The sequence below is a fragment of the Orbicella faveolata genome, unplaced genomic scaffold (genome assembly GCF_042242905.1).
Source record: "Orbicella faveolata isolate gen_17 unplaced genomic scaffold, um_ofav_v1 contig_14, whole genome shotgun sequence".
NCBI classification, from domain to species: Eukaryota; Metazoa; Cnidaria; class Anthozoa; order Scleractinia; family Merulinidae; genus Orbicella; species Orbicella faveolata.
This window is the reverse complement of record NW_028301541.1, coordinates 11,212,031-11,231,792: the sequence shown is the minus strand read 5'-3', so window position 1 is coordinate 11,231,792 and position 19,762 is coordinate 11,212,031. Positions and strand designations below refer to the sequence as shown.

The 19,762-nt window shown below is 38.4% G+C and overlaps 1 protein-coding gene across 3 annotated transcripts in view; it reads left to right on the top strand.

The window, feature by feature from the left end:
- LOC110069313 (uncharacterized) overlaps positions 1 to 16,800 on the top strand; it is a 29,660-nt gene extending 12,860 nt beyond the window's left edge. For 2 of the 3 annotated variants that reach the window (XM_089286605.1, XM_089286607.1), the window contains 5 exons: positions 7,606 to 8,930; positions 10,434 to 10,677; positions 12,055 to 12,153; positions 12,975 to 13,066; positions 14,500 to 16,800. In XM_089286605.1, coding sequence (XP_089142731.1) covers positions 7,638 to 8,930; positions 10,434 to 10,677; positions 12,055 to 12,153; positions 12,975 to 13,066; positions 14,500 to 14,574 — 1,803 coding nt within the window. In that variant the 5' untranslated portion in view covers positions 7,606 to 7,637 and the 3' untranslated portion in view covers positions 14,575 to 16,800. Of the gene's footprint in view, positions 1 to 3,345; positions 3,698 to 7,605; positions 8,931 to 10,433; positions 10,678 to 12,054; positions 12,154 to 12,974; positions 13,067 to 14,499 lie in introns of those variants that run through there. The other variant, XM_089286606.1, reaches the window with a different exon arrangement.
- The last annotated feature ends 2,962 nt before the right edge of the window (positions 16,801 to 19,762 follow it).

The window sequence follows — 19,762 nt, the reverse complement described above, 5'->3', positions numbered from 1 at the left end:
GCCTGTTTCACTAACAGAGATTACATTTTTTCCCAAAATTTAGTATCTGGATATGGAAGCCAAAATAAAGAAAGGTGAGGCGCCGTAATTATTTTCCCGTTGTCCAGGTGAAAGGTGAAAGCCTCCTGCACTTTGTCTGACAGACGCTTGGGCAATGTCGTTTAAGTTTGAAAGAGAGATTGGCACGGTAACTAAAATTTGAAAGCGCTTCCCAGATGTTAGTCTGACACTGAGTATAATTTTACCAAATCAATAACATACGCAAACGCTTCTCTACAATTCTGTTTTTCTTTCTGTTACAGCGAAAAGAGACTCTGGCCTGCATGTGACATGTATTTGTGAACCACCGTTGTATATCAGTGGTCCAGCACAATTGTCAGCCTATTTATTTCGCTCAAGTGAAGCATCCCATCTATCTACACTTGCATGAATATGTAACCTAAGAGTCTTTTGACGGGCAAAACATTCGAGAAAAAGTTTTAGGCTGGGAAAGAATTGCGTATTCACTCAAAACCTCTTTGAAATAGACTCTGCTCTCCCAGAAAAAGTCTTTTTTTTTCATTGAATATTTAGACGAAGGTGTACGTGTTAAATATTCTCTCGTCGGCCTAGCCTACTGCCCACAGCAGGCAGCAACAAATTTCGCTTGTGTGTTGCTGGCTCGGAAAGAAAATCTTTCCGGGCCTTTTTCAACTAAGTAAAAATCTACTTTTCAGAGCTCTCAATTGTCGAAGCTCTAAAAAAGCGGCCAAATTTTTAGCATGGCCAGGATAAAGGTTGCATAAATTGAAGAGCTCGCTGCTCAAAAACCGGCAAACGAGAATAAAAAATAACTGATCCTTAAGTTAAGTGGTTCAGACTTGAAATGCATGTTTATTTTGATAGTTTAGTGTTTCGTGAAAATTTATCTGGGAGCACCCTTCTTTGCCTGCTTTTATTTCTCTGGTGCAGACTGAGCCTTTCTCAGTAATACAAATACATGTAAACAGAGGTTACTTTGCGCTTTCTATCTTCCTTTCTCATGACGTCTTTGGACTTTGGCTGCTTCTGGGATCTTTTCGGAAAGCTTTTTTACTGTGAATAGATGAAGGTAAACGGCCGATCTCGATCTTTTAGTCCTGCTCGGTTTAAATTGTTAAATGCAGATGGCTTTCGATGAAAATATTCTTGATTGTTATATCTTGCGATGCATAATTATCTAAACAAATAGCTTGGCACGAAATGAGTCACACGCTTGGTTTCAATTCGTTAGTAAGATTTCCATTTGTATTAAGACTTTATATTTGTATGCTATTTTATATTTTACTTGACCTTGAAAATACCTCGGAGAGGTCGAAACGTCGTTAGTTTTTATCGCTGATCTTTATTACCAAATAATAAATATTTGTTTTTCAAAATCTCCAGGCGTTTTAGTTAGTGAAGCTTGAGGACTTTTTCAGCTTCAATAGTAAAGTATTATCGTTTATCTCACGAGCTAGTTTCTTGAAATGTAGATGGTGATGCTTCGTCTGCTCACTACTACAGTAATATTCATAAAGCGGTAAGGTCAACTGATTACGCCTCACTTTATGTAGCATGATTGTCGGCTGTGATTGGTCGATCCTCACATTTGCCGTGAAAAGTTGCTCCATCGGGTACGCATTGCCGTACAGTTTGTTAGTTGTCTTGATGTGGTGTAAGACTCGTAAGGCAGTGTCTTATATAAGCCCTGTTTAAGAGTTCTGGCCCTCTCTCTCTGTCACGCGACGCGGGAAGATATTCTTCGATCAAGCTCCATCTCAAGCTAATGAGAAAAGTTTTATATTCAAAGATTTGCCGATACATACTGTATGACTTGAAACATATTGCAAACTGGCCTTTTTAACCCTCAAGATAACAGATTTGAGACCAAATAAATAGTCATCAAGTTCTTAATTTCAAATCATACTGTCTATTAACATCAATAACTAAGATCAAGAATAAATTTTTAAAAAAGTCACAATTCTGATGAGCAGCGTTTTAATGAAGTAGTGAAACCAGAAACAAAAATCTCCAAATTCCAATTCGACCAGGATACAGGAACCGCATGAAAACCAGGTAAGGCTGAAAGGCTTCCTCTCTAAATGTTGTAATTTATTTATTTTTTGTTATTTCGAAAATACAATAGATATTCTACAACAAACCAGTTTGCGCAAAACAATTATTCTCGTTAATAATTCCAGATCAGCTGTACAGCTGACTACTCGTTCAGACAATCTACTTATCAGTCATAACATGAAAAACAACCATATTCAGATGAGATAAAGGAGGACCAATAGGAAAGCTACAACTTCGATCCTAACCACAGACTATCCTGGTATAAGAGGATCACCAAACAACCATCCGAGCGAGAACGGAATTAAGAAACTTCTCTACCTTTCCCTGAGAAAAATTCAACTTAAAGTTGTCACGCCTCAAACAGCAGCTGAAGAGATTCGTGGAGAATCGAAACCGAGCGGTCCTGCTGAAGCAACTATGATATCAGACAACGACTTACTACTAAGTATATCTGGTGAAAAGGATGTCAACTACAGATTATATCATATAAGAGAGGCAAATCTCTAAAAGATACGCTCGTTAGAGCGAAAATTTAATTGAAGGCTAAAATGCATCGCTATCGCAATTCACGAGGGGATCCGTGTAGGCCTGTCATGTCTTTTGTTTTCAGCAAAAAAAAAAAAAAAAAAAAGATTGAAAATTGATTGCACTAGACTCAATTGGAAATGAATCGTGAAATTATAAGGCCTTCCAACTGGGTTTTTCTCATAACTATTATGGAAACTTCAACATGGCAGTTTTTCTGCATAAATGCAAGCTCAAATTTGCACATAAAAGCAAGTCCTCATGCAATTCTATTCTGTACTTGGTTGTCGAGATGTTTTCAATTTTAACATTTTGCAAATACCTTCAGCTCGTGGGACTATCTGTTTATCATCACGTGAGAAGTTCCCTAATAAGCAATTTTGAGGAGATTTTTTCTCCTCATCGATTTTAATTTGAACTCTTTCCCAAGGTCAGAACTCTCGTTTTAAAACTTGACATCGTTCTAGAATAAAACAAGTCCATCTGCTCTGTCTAAGAGCAACTTGTTCACTAATAACTGGGCATTTTTGTGAAGCATTACTTGGTAAAGAATGATAGCATTGATTCGTCAAAGTATAACAGCTGAAAATTACTGGAAGCTGTTGCCAGCCGCTTTCCGTGCGTGCGAACGGGTACATGACGGTCATGACGTGGCTCGCTCATTTCACATACTGAGGAAGGGCTAAGCCCGAAACGTTTAGCAAAGGCTATCATTTGACACTTTCAAGAGCCTTTTCAGCCTCATATTTACTGAGTTTATCGTCATAGCGTGACACATCATATGCGTTTTTTTTGTTCATTTCTCCTTATGGTAAATGAGCTTCCCTAGCCTCGTTCCGAAGAAGAAGGCAGCCGGCATCGTAGACGAATATCGAAACGGCGAAGTCTGGGCACGGGCGAGTCGAGTATCCCGATCGTGCTCGTGCGTCATAACGTGCATCAATCTCTCTTAGTTTCGCCGATGTGAGCTAACCCACATTCACAGGGAATTCTGCAAACTAGGCCATCTTACTTAGTCATGTTAACGGTGCTCTTCGAGAGAAGTGTGGTATCGTACTTGAAAACAGTGTGAATACCTTGCTGCTGTCGGCGACAGGTGAGGTAGCTCTAATATTTTCCTAGGCGAAAGGCAGCACTGTGGTTGATTTGAACTCTGCTACGAGTGTTTTCTTCTGGTCTTAGTGATCTTCTGAACTTCTATGAATTTGAACGACATTTCATGACTTGTGAAATTCAAGTCTGCATGTTGATTGCCTTAGAGGTGGCAGCTCGTAGCTAAAAGGTAATTTTAATAGTTGAGCTACTTTGCTCTTAACAATTCCATTCATCGCTGCAAAAAATTCTGCATGAGGGATATTCGGTATTAAGAGTCCTGATATGAAATCAAACTGGTGTGAAGCAACTAATCTCGTTGCGTGCAAAACGAAACTGGACCGTATGTGCATTTGACAGGTACGTCACTCGCTGAAGTAACCGGCTGAAAACAATAGTTGGGCATTTTTCAGCTCATTTTCCTAGTTATTTTATGGTGTGTTGCTCTTATTTAGGAAGGCCCCTATTCCGTTGACTTTCAGGTTCAGTTACATCGTCATTATATTCTTCGAAAATAATAAGAAAATAGATACTTTCCAATACATTATTGACTTCTTATAACGTTATCTTCCTGGTGACTTTCTTGTCAATATCTGCTGCGCTCTTGCCAAGGAAGGTGAAACTCTCTGCTCCTAAATTTGCATTTTAACTACGCTTCCAATTTTGCGGGGTTTTTCCGAATTGCCAAAAATGCGCTGTTTATACTATTAATTTTGAGAACAATTTAACCTAAATGACTACATTCTTTCCTATATAGGACTGGCAATATTAGGTATTTTCGAATTTTCGAGCGGGGTTACGATAGAAAATCCTTGTTAGGTGTGCCAGGGCAGCAAGGATAGCAAAGCAAGAAGATAGAAGATACCATCCAGACATTTGTTTTATGCGGAACGGTTTCAAAATTTGAATTTCTTTTCACCATTATATTATTTGTTAAGCCTCCTGCTTTGTTAGCGACGAATCGGACTTTCTTTTGAAAGGGAAAAACATATTGAATAATTAATCAGGTTTTAAAACGTCAAACGTGATAGTTAAACCGAGAGAAAAGCGACAATTAGGTTAAAAGAAACTGAACATTTGGCATATTCATTATTTTATGGCAGGTAATCGATCACGATTCTGAAAACGGAGATGAGAAATGCCAAGAAAAAGTAGAACACATGATCGTCTGGAGTTGAGGCATATTTCCGTGATTAGGACACGCAACTCGACTCATATTTTTGCAAATTTATCTTGTGAGAATGAAGCGGCTTAGTCAAGGAAACTTCAATACAAACTCAGGTATAGCAGAAGGTTTGTACGTGAAAGAAACTTCAACTCTCCCTAGTTTTTGCTGGGTAAGCGTCCGGGATTAGGGTACCGTACATTTGCCAGTGTTACAAAACACAAAATTGTAATTAATGCTACCGACAGTTTCTGTAAGTGACGTTAGTGGCAGTTGTGTAATTATTAGTTTTACCAAGATATTTGAAGTCAGTGTCCGTGGGGAATAAGATAAAAAAAAAAATGAAAATGAAATTGCATGCTTCGAAACAAGATGTCTTACGTCCTGTCTCGTACGGAAACATGAGGTGATTTATGAGTCATCTTAGGTTTACTTTACAGTTTGCTGCAATTCAGTAATTACACTGCTGATAATAGAAAACAATCTCGTGCCCTTCATTTCGATTCAATTTGTCGCGGAAGAATATTACTGTGGGTGTAAGGATAGCTTATCGTGGTCAAGGTTAGCCGCCTTTTCTTGTAGATTGCGAAAGCTCTCTCTTGCATGGTCGCTATTTAATTTGAGCAATTCTCTGGTCAGCTAAATAAGAACACATCTTCACGTTTAGAGTACTTTGATTCTCAACGCACTCTGGGAAATCAAAATTCTACATGGCTTTAAAAGACTCCGCTAAAACGCGGTAAAAGTTGCTTTTAAATGTCGCTTCGCTTCATAACACTTGTTCTTTTAACGCTGATTGCTTGAGTTTTAACATTTCGTTTGCATAAAACGGTGCAATTTAATGATTATGAACAAAGCCCAAGCGACGTTCGCATGTGTGCTGCTTATTATATTTGAACAACGAAATTAAATTTTTGTCTGCAAAAGCACCTTAGTTTGTCGGCTATTCTTGATATGTCTTGATATATACTCCAATTTTGAGGAAACATTTTTTTATCGTTTTTAGAAGCCATGCTGTCCTGAACAAGTGAAAACTATTCTTTTACAGCCTTGCAGCCTCACCTTGCAGTTTCTCTCTGCTTCGCATTTTCGGTGGCTTCGACTTTCTTTGAACTTAATTCATCTGTACAAATAAGTATGTCACAAGCGCAATAAATAAATAAATATATAAATATGCACCTTGGATTCGCAACTAGAATGGTTAAATGAAATATATCCGACAAAGAAAAGACGATCGCATATCAAATGTTATCCACAGTGTACTTGAAGTAACCAACTAAAAAAAGCATGAATATTCTAGATCTATAAGCGCTCCAATTTGTTTGATAGTAAAACAACTTTCGATTTCTTATTTCAATTTTGTGAGATGTAATTGAAATTTTAACAGGTCGTTGAATTATTCAGACAGGTCTCGCGTTAAGATTACGTCTCGGACACCATTCGATGGCTCCCTCTGGAAAGAGTGTCGCCCAAACAGTTCAAAGGGTTTTTTTTTTTCAGGTCAAAAAATATAAAAGAAATTGTCAAAACAAGGTTAGAAATGCTTGAGACAACAAAACGAATGTGAATGTTGTAGTTCAACTGAAGCGCTCTTTAGTTTAATACGACTCCAACTTTTTCATTCAAACAAAAGTCGGCCTCGCCGCTCAATTTATCATGCAAAGTTTAGCAAATATGCGATAAAATTTTCATATAAACAAAAAGATAACCCCACAGATCAATTTATCATGCCAAATTTAGTAAATATGCGAAGTTTCATAAGAATCCGTTGCAAACTTTTGGAAATATAAGACCCCAAACATTACAAAGAAATGTATGCCAGGGGGAAAGCGCTTGGCCCCTGGCTTATGAGAAAAGTTTAAGACAAATTGTTGATGTATTGCGTGAAATCATCGCAGTGCTTCATTGACGGTCCTAAAATGCCCACAGATATGAATAGCACATATTTTTTTAAACTCATGAATCAATAATCCAAAATCACAAAATTCAGAAATGGGTCTCAGATTGAAGTCGTCGATGTTTACCTCGTCTTGTGAAATTGGAAATGCTCCAGGCTAGAGAAATACTACCGAATCCTTTACAGTTGGAGAAGGCAACTTGCACGCAAAAACAGCGGTAACTGCACCATGCGCCACTAATATAAATACTGGATGATGACGAAACAATTTATGTTGAGTTTCCGACGTCCACATTTCAAATTCCAATACTAAAAAATAACTAGAAGGACTGGCACAAAAAAATTAACAATTATTGGACGAGATTGAGCAAAATATAACGATTTGTCAGTGGCGAGCAGATATTTGCGATAACCAAGTTCAATAACTATTCTATCATTCAATCACCAAGTGTGTTTTCATGTTTAAATCACTCTCTGACAGCTCAGGGAAGAAACTGATTTACCACTGATTCTCACACTGCACCAGAGCGTGGTTGCAATTACGCATGAGCAGAGTATTACTTGCAGCTATACACATTTAGATGGTTTTACGCATGAGCAGACCATTATTTGTAGGCAGTTATTCGCAGGTCACGTGGCGGGCTCTCGGCCAATGAACAGCAGGAAAAGGAAGAAAAAGTACTTCGAATGGCAATTAGAAATATTTTTCAAAATTTACCTGATATCTTTTCTCAACTCTAGTACAAATACCCCTGTTGGAATGCCGAAAATGGTAAAGAAACAGCAATAGAATAGCTATGTGCACAACTCACTAAGTCAAGTTTTATTTTGTTATTTGTTTCTATTTCAGTTAAATTCATGAATAAGTAAATATTTAAAAAAATGGGAAGAAACAAAGGCGTCGAATTCCTGCGCATGTGCTGGCGATTTGACGTCACCACACCCACTGGCCGTCGTATACAGTCACTGAAGATCATCGGAGTAGCGATGATAGCTGTGCTTGGGCTTCTTATCTTCGTTCTGGAGGATGTACTTCAGGCGAAACAAAACATCAAAACAGCAAACAACGTGGAGAAAAACCTTGAATTAAATATTCACGCGGCAAATTTAATTCATCACTTGCAAATCGAGCGAGGCGTTACGGTGCTGTGTTTGGGTTCCAAAGGAAAGGAAGACCAAGAAAGTGTTTATGAAAAATTAAAAAATGCTCGTCTTAAAACAAACGAAGTTCTAAAGCTGGATCAAAAGGAATGGCCATTTGAAGAAACAGAAACAGAACACGAATTTCTTCGAAGTCCAAAACATTTCCTGAATCATTTGGAAACGCACAGATCAAAGGTTGGAGAACGATGTGAAAACGCCAGTAAGGAAGAGGAGCAAATTGAGTTTTATACCCATCCTATTGATTTGATTCTGGATTGGCTCTTTGATTCGATTAAAAGCCAATCAGAACACATTTATGTAGACTTAGTTGGGTACTACATGTTCCTCGCTGGTAAAGATAAAATTGGAATAGAGCGAGCGCTGGGAGGGTCTTTCTTCGCAAAAGGACATTTTAACAGTACGAACCACCTAGTGTGGTTCGGTAATCAGAGCGCTCTGGGAAAAGAGTTCTTAGAGTCAAGTGGGAAACTAATGCCTGTTATCAAGGAAAGTTTAAAGGAAGAACTTAACACAACGGTGCAGCAAACGATCGAGAAAAAGCGAGAAGTAATTTTCACAAACAAACCTGGCGAGCCATCGGTAACAAACGGAGAGAAATGGTTTGACATCATGACTATATACCTAAACAGCCTAAAATGTGTACAAGAAAATGCAGGAAAATTCCTTCGAGTTCAGCTGGAAAACCAAAAGGATATGAACAAATCAGATTTAGCCAAAAGGCTGGCATTTCTTATGTTCACTCTCCTTTTGGTGCCCTTCCTTGTTATTTCCGTGTATCGCATGACGGGTTCCATACAAAAGTACGCCTTCAAGCTTGGTCAGACGACTTTAGAATTGCAAGAAGAGAAAAGGCGAGCCGATACCCTGCTTTACCAAATGTTCCCTCATTCAGTTGCCGAGATGCTGAAGAGAAAGCAGCAGGTTCCAGCCGAGCATTTCAGAAGTGTCACGATTTTTTTCAGCGACATCGTAAACTTCACAGAGATGTGTAGTGTGATGACGCCTTTACAGGTGAGGACGAGTATCTTAATATTTTTCTGCATGAACAAATATGTGCAAGTCTAAGTACTCAGGTCAGGTGGAACCCGTAAAATAACTTAAGGTCATTTCGCTGAAATAGAACCTGCGCTGAGATTTTTGTGAAACTTTGCCTATCGATTGTTTACATTATAGGAACTTAAATTTTGAAATAAAAATGAGGGGTCCCCATGTTCGTTTAGGAGCAAAAGCACCCTGTTTATACCCATATAAATCCTTATAATGGCACCATGCTTGCTTAATTCACGTTTCCGACAATTGCTTTTTTGTTCTACACTGAGAATTGGTCCATATTGATTTTACACAGAGAAATTTATTATTCAATTCAAAACAACAGAAAAAAAATTATAGGTCACCATATTCGTTTGCGAGAAAATGACGATTTACCTCTATGGCGAGGTCCAGCTGTAAAGAAAAAGCCGCCATTTTTTAATGCGCGCGCGCTAATCACGCGTGAAATTATGCGCAGTACGGATGCGCAATGCAATACTGGGGAATGACCTTAAGGTGATTCGTTAGTACTAGTATTGCACTGCGCATCCCTACTGCGCACGATTTTCGCGTCATTAGCGCGTGCACATGAGCGCGTGCGTGTACAAAACGTAAGAGATTTCTCTCAAACTAAGCTCGATAGTGAAATAAATGCTCCTTTTCTCTTAAACGAGCACGGTGACCCCCACTTTTTATTTCATAATTTCAGTGAGAACAATATCATGAATAACTGGGAAAAAAATTAGCAGAAATCTATGGCTACTTTTTTGGCAAATGAAATAAATACTACAGAGGGAGACATAACGGGCCCAACAGCGCATGTCCAAATTATGTTTCCTCTAAAGGATGCAGGGTATTTGAAGACAGTTTTTCTGGGACGTAGATGAATGAACAATCAAGGAAGGTAAAACTCTGTGTGGTATAACACGCTGCATTGAAAATTAATCGAGCTTATTTGTTGCGCGCGGAGATTACCAAACGTCACGTAAATAACCGTATTTTTCAGCATTGTGGCGTGGAAACAAGCACGGTGACCCCCTCTTTTTATTACGTTTTTAATATCTTCTTGTCCTGTAACAACAGCATACCAACTTTCATCGGAAATCTATGGCGGATTGCCTTACTAGGGAATCATTTTAAATGTTCTTTAGATGTCATTAACTGGAATCAGAATCGAAAGCTTTACTGTTGGGTTTTAAAAAAACCAACCGTGCCCTGCATAAGATGGCTGCGCCCACAGTACGAGCGGCACTCAAAACTGAGCTGTCCCGCCGAAACGACACTTTGGAATTCTAAATGATTTTACGTGAATATTCATTGCCGTCTCCCGTAAGAAAAGTTGCCTTTCTTGTTAAAATACATTTGACGTCAGGACAGTACAGTTTTTCCCGCCTGTTGAATCCTGATTGGTCAATTCATAGGGACCTGTCATTACCTGGTCAATTACTGTTCACTAAACATCACAGTTACTTTGTTTTTGTCCAGGTGACAGCCATGTTGGACGCGGTGTATGGCGAGTTTGATGAACGAATCAATCGATATGACGTATACAAAGTAGAGACAATTGGTGATGCATACATGGTAGCATCCGGGCTTCCCGAGAGAAATGGTATTCGGCACGCTGATCAGATAGCTCGCATGGCGCTTGACTTGCTCACAGCGGTTGATGGAATGAAACTGCCCCAGTTCCACACAGGACGGTTGTCAGTCCGAATCGGTATAAATACCGGTTAGTGATGCTGGAATAGGATATATAAATCATTTGTGTTTTACTTTTTGCCAGCTGCGAAGCTTTAAAGAGGGTCTGCATAGGGTTAACTGACAACTGACAAATAGACAAAATTTTAACGTACTGATAACTGACATTTGCACTCCCTCCCATCCAGACCCTCTTTACACAAATAAATTCTTGTCCATTTGTCTTGCTCTGCCGTTTAGGGCCACAATTACTTCGGCTTTCTCGATAACTCAATCTTCTGTAATGTATTTAGTCTGAATGTAAGTGGTCCAATTATTTTACAACAATAACATTTCTCACAGTAAGTTTCATACAGACAATCCTGTTACTAAATGTTTTAATACTTCACTCCGACCTTGAGATGCATAATTCAGGATGTGTGTCCCACTTTTTTTCAGCAAAGGTATGGAATCAGTAAAATAAGACAGAAATACTTCGGGAAGAAGAAAATAATTAACTTCTGAGTGGGATTTATTCAATTTGTTTCATATAATGATGCTGATATTCAAGAACATTTTGTTACGACTGTTACTGAATTTTAATGATTCAAATGTTTTCAAGATAGTCGTTCAATGTTCCAAACTCCAGTCACGTGATTAATCCATGTAATGGATTTTATAAGAACTTTGAATCCATTCACTTGCTTTACATCTACTTTTATCCACTACAAGTACAGATGCATATTCAGTTGTCAACTGGTAAACGCAACTTCTGAATCTTCCAGCCACCGACTTGAGTGAATCTTTAACCATTGCAGCGTGTTCTGCGACGTGATACAACGCATAGCCTCGTTTTCATATCATAATGTGAAAATAGTCGAACTAAGCTTAGTAAATACCATTTTGCTGTTCAGCGTACAATTTTCATCCAGAGGAGTATTTTTGCGATTTTTTTTTGAATTTCCCGACAAATGCCCATTTCTGTGAAAGTCGGTCCCAGACTACTTGTCCATTTACACTAAAAACGTCAATGAAGTAATAAAAAGAAAGTTACAAAAGAATTAAAGTTGGAATCAAAATGAACTGACTATCTTTTGGCACTCTGCTTGTCGTTACGAGTTAATCACCAAGACATTTTCAGCTACAAGATGTTTCTTCAGTCTATATAACTTGTTGGCGCATGCTACAAACAATGTGAAGTCTGTATATTTAGTGATATCTGGAAGAGCCAGTCCTCCATGCCTGATAATCATTTGATATTTTATCTTCGCATTAATTATGGTTATAGAACCAACATGAAGCTTAGCCAATCGCTTAGTTAAGACCATGGGTCTGTTCCTAAATTGTTTGGACGCAGCAAAATTATTGTTCGATATATTTATTTACTCGTTTTTTTAAATCTCTATTGTGAATATTTGTATTTTTCTAGGACCATGTGTTGCTGGTGTAGTTGGCAACAAAATGCCGCGATATTGTTTGTTTGGAGATACAGTTAACACTGCATCAAGGATGCAAACATCTGGGGAACGTAAGTAACTGAAAGGTCTTTACGCAAATTTTAAACTAAAAGGTCTATAGGTAGCGGGGCTAACAGGAGCCAATTATGCTTTACACTTGTAACCAGAAGGACACTATTGGCATCAAAAAAGTAGGAGGGAGAAAAAAAAACAAACAAACAAACAAAAAAAAAGAAAGAAAAAAATGGAAAAACAAGGGAGTACGTTCGGGATATCTACACGGACGTGTGCATTCCTCTTTGTCTGTCATCCGTATATGACAGCTATTTTGCCCCATGCAGTAGGTAGTTTGCCATATTGAAAGTGCTCTTTTGAAGGCCTGTCTGTATGTGTTGTAAAATTGTAGTTTGCGTGGATGTAAAGGGAAAAGAAATGTAATTTGGTGCCAATTTTTTGGGTAATAAATTGCAATTACTCCGCTCAATCTTGCCAAAGTCTGAGCAAATTTAGACAGCGAACTACGCCGACGGTCTCATCGGCTTTTAGTATTAAATATTCCAGAAAATATAGCCTGATCATTTATTAGGTAACAGGATGGAACTGACAACTATCCAAGTATACTAGACCACACCTCTAACAAATCAAGAAAGCCTTTTTTGAAACTCTCCTTAAAGGGGGTCTCCTGAAAGGATACTAAAAAGCAGCTAAATCATTGTGTCATTTAAAACTACCTCGAGTTTCTGCTTGAAATTTAATAAATAAAAGTATTCGCATAAATGAATGATTAGAGTAATAAACATTAGATGTCATTAATTTACTGCTTTGAAGTTTGAAGCTAAGATTTATTCGTTTTGGATTATTATTCATTTATGATTACTTTCTATTTCTTCAGCTCAGAAAATTCACATCAGTGGAAACACTAAAGTCGTCTTGGACGACATTGGAGGCTATGAAACTGAGTTCAGGGGATATGTGGAGGTGAAGGTAACTTTCTGCAGGAACTCATCTTTTTTAACTAGCTACTCAGTTAACATTTCTTGGAATGTTTATTAAAACATCTGGGGTCTCTAAGAAGCTATTCGTGGCCATAAAGGTCTTAGATGGATTTTATCCATATATAAGCTTCAGCTTGTTCAAAATTTTGCTGCCAGGATTGTTTTGGGGCTCCAAAAATATGATCACTGGTGCAGCATTTCTGAAGGTTTATGACCACTTCGATTGCTAAATGCCAAGCAAAACTTGTGGAAAACGATGCAGTTACAGTTGTATGAATGTCCTAATGGACTGTTACCTAGCCATTTGCCAGACAAATTTTGTACTCTGTTTACTGTCCACGACAAGACATAGGAGCAGTCTTAATATTCCATCTTTTAGAATTCCTACCGACCAGCGCGCTATGAAACAATCTAAACGAGAACTTGAAGCAAATAACAGACATTAAAGTTTTTGAGAAACGTTTGATTAAAGAATTAATTTGAATTTGTAATTTGGATTTGTAATTTGAATTTGTAATTTGAATTTGTAATTTAAATTTGCAATGTAAATAGGGATATTTAAACAATATCGTACATGTTAGTTTTTCTAGTTATCTCTGCTATTTATTTGTTAAATTAATATTGATGTCGCAAACCCTTTTCAGGAATGCTCCATAAAGAGTATGTATGTATCCATACTATCTAATCCGATCCTAGGATACGCAAACGGGACAGGTTTTTGAAATATCTATTTCCCTGCCGACTTCTTGGTGGCTGGGAAACCCTAGCTTGGCTGTTCGCCGTCATTAACCGTAGCCTAAGCCAAAATCTAGGTTTCTCCCGTGAGTTGATCTTGCAGCGTCTCCATCGACTCCCACCTCTCTTCCCCAAATGAAGGCGTATATTCATTCTGACCTGGACCCACAACTGCACCGACCCACGCAACGAAGGTGTAGATTTCGTCATTGAACCACACGTGTGTTTAGCGTGTGTAAATGCGCCCGGAGTGTCTGCTGGCTGGCAAAGTTTTGCAAGGAAATTTGCTGGGAATCCGAAGTTTAAACATTCCTGCCGTGAATAAAGGAACGGACAGAAATTTGCCAACAATTAGAAAAAATGTTTTAAAATACTTAATCATTTGTTTGTTAATTCGTGGCCATGACTGTTTCAGATCAATTCTGACAAATAAGCTCGTTGTGTCCCCTGAACAGCTTGGACGTTTGAAATCATCGCTGAAAAAAACAAGAGGAAATCTAGGCTCTCACCTCTAAATAAAAATGAAAATAAATGGGAATCCTTTTGTAAAAATTGTGCAATATCAAATCTAAAATATCATTTAGATTAAAAAGAAAAAAAAACATGGTTATGTTCTATTCTCATTCAGATCATATATATATATATATATATTTTTTTTTTTTTTTTTTTTTTTTTTTTTTTGCACAGGGGAAAGGGAAGATGTCTACGTACTGGCTCAAGAATGTCTTGGAACCGTTAACAGATACATTACAGATACATTAGTCTCATCCTACTCAGACGCGTTTTGGGCTCGTCACGCAATCTTGCCTCCCTCACAAGCTTCTGCGTAAATGCATGAACAATCACTTCCATTCACCTTCCGTCTACCAATCTACCTTTGTTTTGAAGAAATTATCATTCAAATTGAAAAGTTGATTGATGTCGTAGATACTATTTTGCTTGACATCACAATATTATTTACGCATTCAAACTTAATTTTTAGCGAGTATAAAGAATTCCGTCCACGGTAAACGGCCTCCTTTCATCGTTAAATCGGTCAATCACACAAATTCTCAACAGATACAAATATTCTCACTCTAGTGAACAAGTAGCTGAATACAGACGGCAAACGTTTGATGTTTGGCGCTTCGATGGGGTAGAGGGAAGGGTGGATCGAATTTGACTTAAGGCATCTCAAAATCTTTTGCTTGCTCAGCTCTCATGACATCAAGTCCGCCATCTTAGATCTGCCATCTTGTATGTGACTCCTTCCTCAGAAAGCCAGAAAATAACGTAAATTAATGGAAAATCAATCCAAAATGATTATGGATGAAAAACCAACAACTAATTCTGCAGTGTTTTCTAGAGAACAGAATGTAAACGAAAACTTCCGTCAAAAAAGACTAGATTTGGCTTAACCGGTTGAGATTGCTATGGCAACGTCAAATGACGTGGAGAAATGGTTGACAAATCAAAATGTCCTCAAGAGTTGATTGAACAACAAATGAAAGTTTTAGTATTTTATTTTCATACAATGATATGAAAATATCCAGAATTGTCCTTTACTCATGATCAAGGCAAGATCCTAATGGTAACAGCAAAAACATTATAATGGTATTGAAAATGAATGGCAGAGCCTAAGGCCTAAGAAACCAATCTGCGATTGGCTACAGCCCGGCTAACAGACGCGGCTCTTCAGTGAGGCAGGTGTTTATCGGGAGGAGGGATTTCGTAACGAGCTCAACGGACGTCTTTAACTTAGGCTAGAGATACACTTCATGTATGAGATAAATGACAGTCGTACGGCTCTCGTATTCCTCTTCAGTTTATCGTCGCATGAGTGCTTGCTTTCATATATTGAGTATATATGAGGGAATCGATAATCTAAAAGCACTTGGGATGTAAATAAACAAACGTTATTCTAAGATAATAGGCAGTAGACTTTGTCCACTTGTAGTAAGTCTTTTAGGTAAGCAGTGTATCCACGCCTGACAGAAGCTCACACGTCACTCATGACTAAGTAATTCTTGACCTCTCGTCATGTGGCCGATTTATTGCAGGTAGCTTTGCAGGGCTTGTACAAAATGGAAAATAGAAACCGGCGATTATAGCCGGGGAATCAATACGAGCTAAGGTGCTGTTGCCAGCGAAGGTTTCCACCCATAGACTTAGAGTTAGCTAGACAAGCTATATTTGACCAGGTCTCGATGTTCAAAGCACAATTGTACTTGTTAGGTGATGAAAACGCAGAAAACTCTAACACTCAAACGGCTTGCATCTTTGATGATCTAGAAACAATGCTTCAGATTGATACAAAAAAGTGGCGTAAGGGTTGTTCGGATGTGTTCGATTTCTTGATATCGGGTGTTTCACCGTCTGAACTCTCGCCTTGGCAGGAGCTCCAAAACGTCCAACCACAAAACGGCGTGGTTGGCAACTACTTAACGTATTTACGTAGTTAAAGTACCGTCGACCCTGTTACCCCTAGGGTTCACAAGTAAACACTGTATATACACATTCAGGCAAGCCTTATACTGAATAATATAATAATAACGGAACATTTACATGAAGCCAAGCGAAATAGAGTTGGTTGAATGTTATCGTTAAAGTCATGTCAAATGACTGCCGTGTATGTAATAATTATATTGAGACTTTCTTCGGTAACGTTCATTTCTCGATAAGTATGAATTTTTTTAGTAATTTAGTGGTTGGCGAGGAAAGTGAAACATATATTGTCGATTGCTTTAGGTCAGATGGTTGCTTTACTCACCAGGATCTTGGTATTTTAACGCATGGCGAAATTTCTTATTTAGTTTCTTATTAGTTTTTAGGATGTTATTTTAGGCATGTATGATAGAGATAAACTTACACTCATCATATTCATATATATTGCGATCATCTCATAAGTTTGTTAACGAGACAGACGATTGTCTTAAACGAAATAAGATTTAATTTGGAGAGAGAATTACGGCATTATACTGGGGACGTTGGTAAAACATATATTCTTCGCATTGGACTTCGTCGTTATCCTAAGGTTAACAAATCTCCACTCCAATCCAGAATTGTCTGGCATGCTTGTAATCCCATCCAGCACAAAATGGATTTTTGCGCTGTTACATTTCATTGTCGAGATAAGAGCAACTTAGGATTAGAATTAGCTGATCCCTGTAGCCCTGTCCCTAACCAGTCCAATCCTGGATTATCTTACGTGCTTTACATCCCTCCCATGGGAATAGTCTAAAACAAAAGGATTTTTCCTGCTGCTCTAGCTTAATTAAAAAACCATTACCGGCTGTCATAATAATACTTAACCCTTTGAATACCAAACTTTCGCCAAAAAATACCGTTTTTAACCGTTTAGCTAGTCAGGTTTTTTAGCTGCCATGACGCTAAATAAGCCTAAGTTTTGCTAAGAAAGCTTTTTTTTACCAAAAGGAGAGGTTTTTCGAGGATTAGGTACAAAATTGAGCAATATTTCTATTCCAGGCATGCGCATAAGCCAAAATTTGGACAATTTTTTTTTGCCGTTAACCGTTCTCAATTTTGTTTGTTGCCAATTTCCTATCTGTTTTTCTCGGCCCTTTTACACTGGCTACCTTTTGCGTTGCATGTTCTTTCTGGCTGCCGTGAAAAGTTGGATGTTAATTAAATGGACCTTGATCAATCATACGCGTAGTGGACCATTTTACCACCGTTTTTGCACCAAAACTGATAACATTGTTTTTCGATTTGCGACGTCGGAATGTCGTCGATATCTAAACCTGACCATTGTGCGGAAAGGCCTAGCCTAGTACTACTACCTGCTTATAAAGAATATCTAATGACATTTACAAAGAGCACGACCATTAATTACGCATATATGCGTACTTGGTATTCAAAGGGTTAATATATAACCTCGGTCCTCAACACAGGAGTCAGGGAGAAAGGCATTAATTGCATTGTTGATCTTGTTGCCGTTGTTGTTGCTCAGTGAATCAAGAGCACTGTAGTCGAAATAGTCACAGTGAAAAATTGCAAAACAACTTTTTTCACGCTCGTGTCATGTTGAGTCAGTTTACTTTTCACATTTCATTACCGAGCAAAAAATTCACCATCTTCATTCACTTATGACGCTCACGATGACTTCGACAGTGCTGATCCTAGCAGCATGCAGGATACCTGTCATATATGAACTCAGTTAAATGGCGTTGCTCTCCATGAGTCCTCGTGGCTCAGTGGATAGAGCACCCGCCCGGTGTTCGGGAGGTCCCGATTCCTGTCGGGAATTCAGTTTGTTTCTTTGTCCCACGCTCGTGTCAAGTTGATCAGTTCACTTTTCACATTTTATTACCGAGGTTAAAATTAACCATGTTTATTCAATTATCAAACTTTTCAGTAATCTTACCACACGTTTATTGTGTTATTTATATGCTACATCTTGCATGTTTGACACCCTCTCGACTATTCTCATTAAAAGTAGCAAACTTTATCAAGGCCGGTTTTACGTTACGTTAATCATGAGAGACTATAGAATCACTGCTCAAGACTTTTTCTTTGTTTAGGTTTAACACCGACTGTAATGGCAGCTGCTTTCCTGTCACTTGGTACACACAGCGCAAGTCAGCTGGCGGTTAGTTACATATGGAAGACACGGGAGTCCAAAGCATTCACCTTGCACGAGGTACAATGACGCACCAACCATGTTTGCCTGGCTACCAGAGACATACTCTGTGTCCTCGTCAACGCAGATGTAGTCGCGTTGCTTCTTGTTTGAATAGGCTTCAGTCATCAGGTACCCATGATACTCCTCGGTCCAGGGAGGGAGTTTAAGCAAAGGTTTAATGAGCAGAACAACTGTTCAGCACGTGCGTTTTGAATCTCTGTACATTCTTTGCCGTCCTCTACAAAACTACAACGTGGAATAACAAAGTCATAAGTATTTTAGAGAACGTAAACCGCAATGGCAAATTTTTCGCGTCTTCTTTTTAAATTGAACGCTGTCATTACATATTTAGCCTGAGCAGGTTTTTAGACCAATATGCGCACTGAACAGATCTACAAAGTTGCGACATTTGAGGGTAGAATATAAATAATTTTTGTACTAGGCGTCGTCCTCGGCGGCACCGTCGTCACTGGATTCGCGCTAGAATTGTACGGCGAATTTAACTGGAAAAAAGGACGAATAGGACGCACTCTGTTCCCTGTTAGCCACACTAACACAAAAAGCTTTATATGTCTATTTATAGTAGATTTAATCATGGCAACACGATCGCATGTGTACAGTTTGATTTTGAGGTCATTTCAATCAATAGAAATCGATTCACGCTACAATTGTACGGCGAATTTACTGGAAAAAAGGTCAAATAGGACTCACTCTGCTCCCTGTGTACTAGCTACCCTAAACGTCGGCATCCGAGAAGTTTGTAGCTTAAGAGGTATTAGGGTATTGGGGTATAAGGGGCTACAGGTATTACGGTATTAGGGTATTTGGGTATTAGGTTAGTAGTGTATTAGGATATTAGAGTATTAGGGTATTAGGGTATAAAGGTATTAGGATAGTATTTCATTAGCGTATTAGGGTGTTAAAAGATTAGGGTGCTAGGGTGTTAATGTATTAGGGCATTAGGGTGTCAGGGTATTAGGGTATAATAGTATTAGGATATTAGGGTATTTGGGTATAAGGGTATTGGGGTGTTACGGTGTTAGGGTATTAGGATATTTAGGTGTTAGGGCGTTAGGGTGTTAGGGTTTCAAAGTATTAGGGTGTTAGGGCGTTAGGGTATTAGGGTGTTAGGGTTTTAGGATAATAGACTATTAAGGTATTAAGGTATTGGGGTATTGGGGTATTGATGTATTGGGATATTAGGGTATTAAGAGTAATTACCCAAAACCCTAATAACCCAATACCCTTATCGGCCTAATACCTCAATACACCAATACACTAATACCCCAATAACGCAATAACGCAATAACCCAAAATCCCAATAACCCA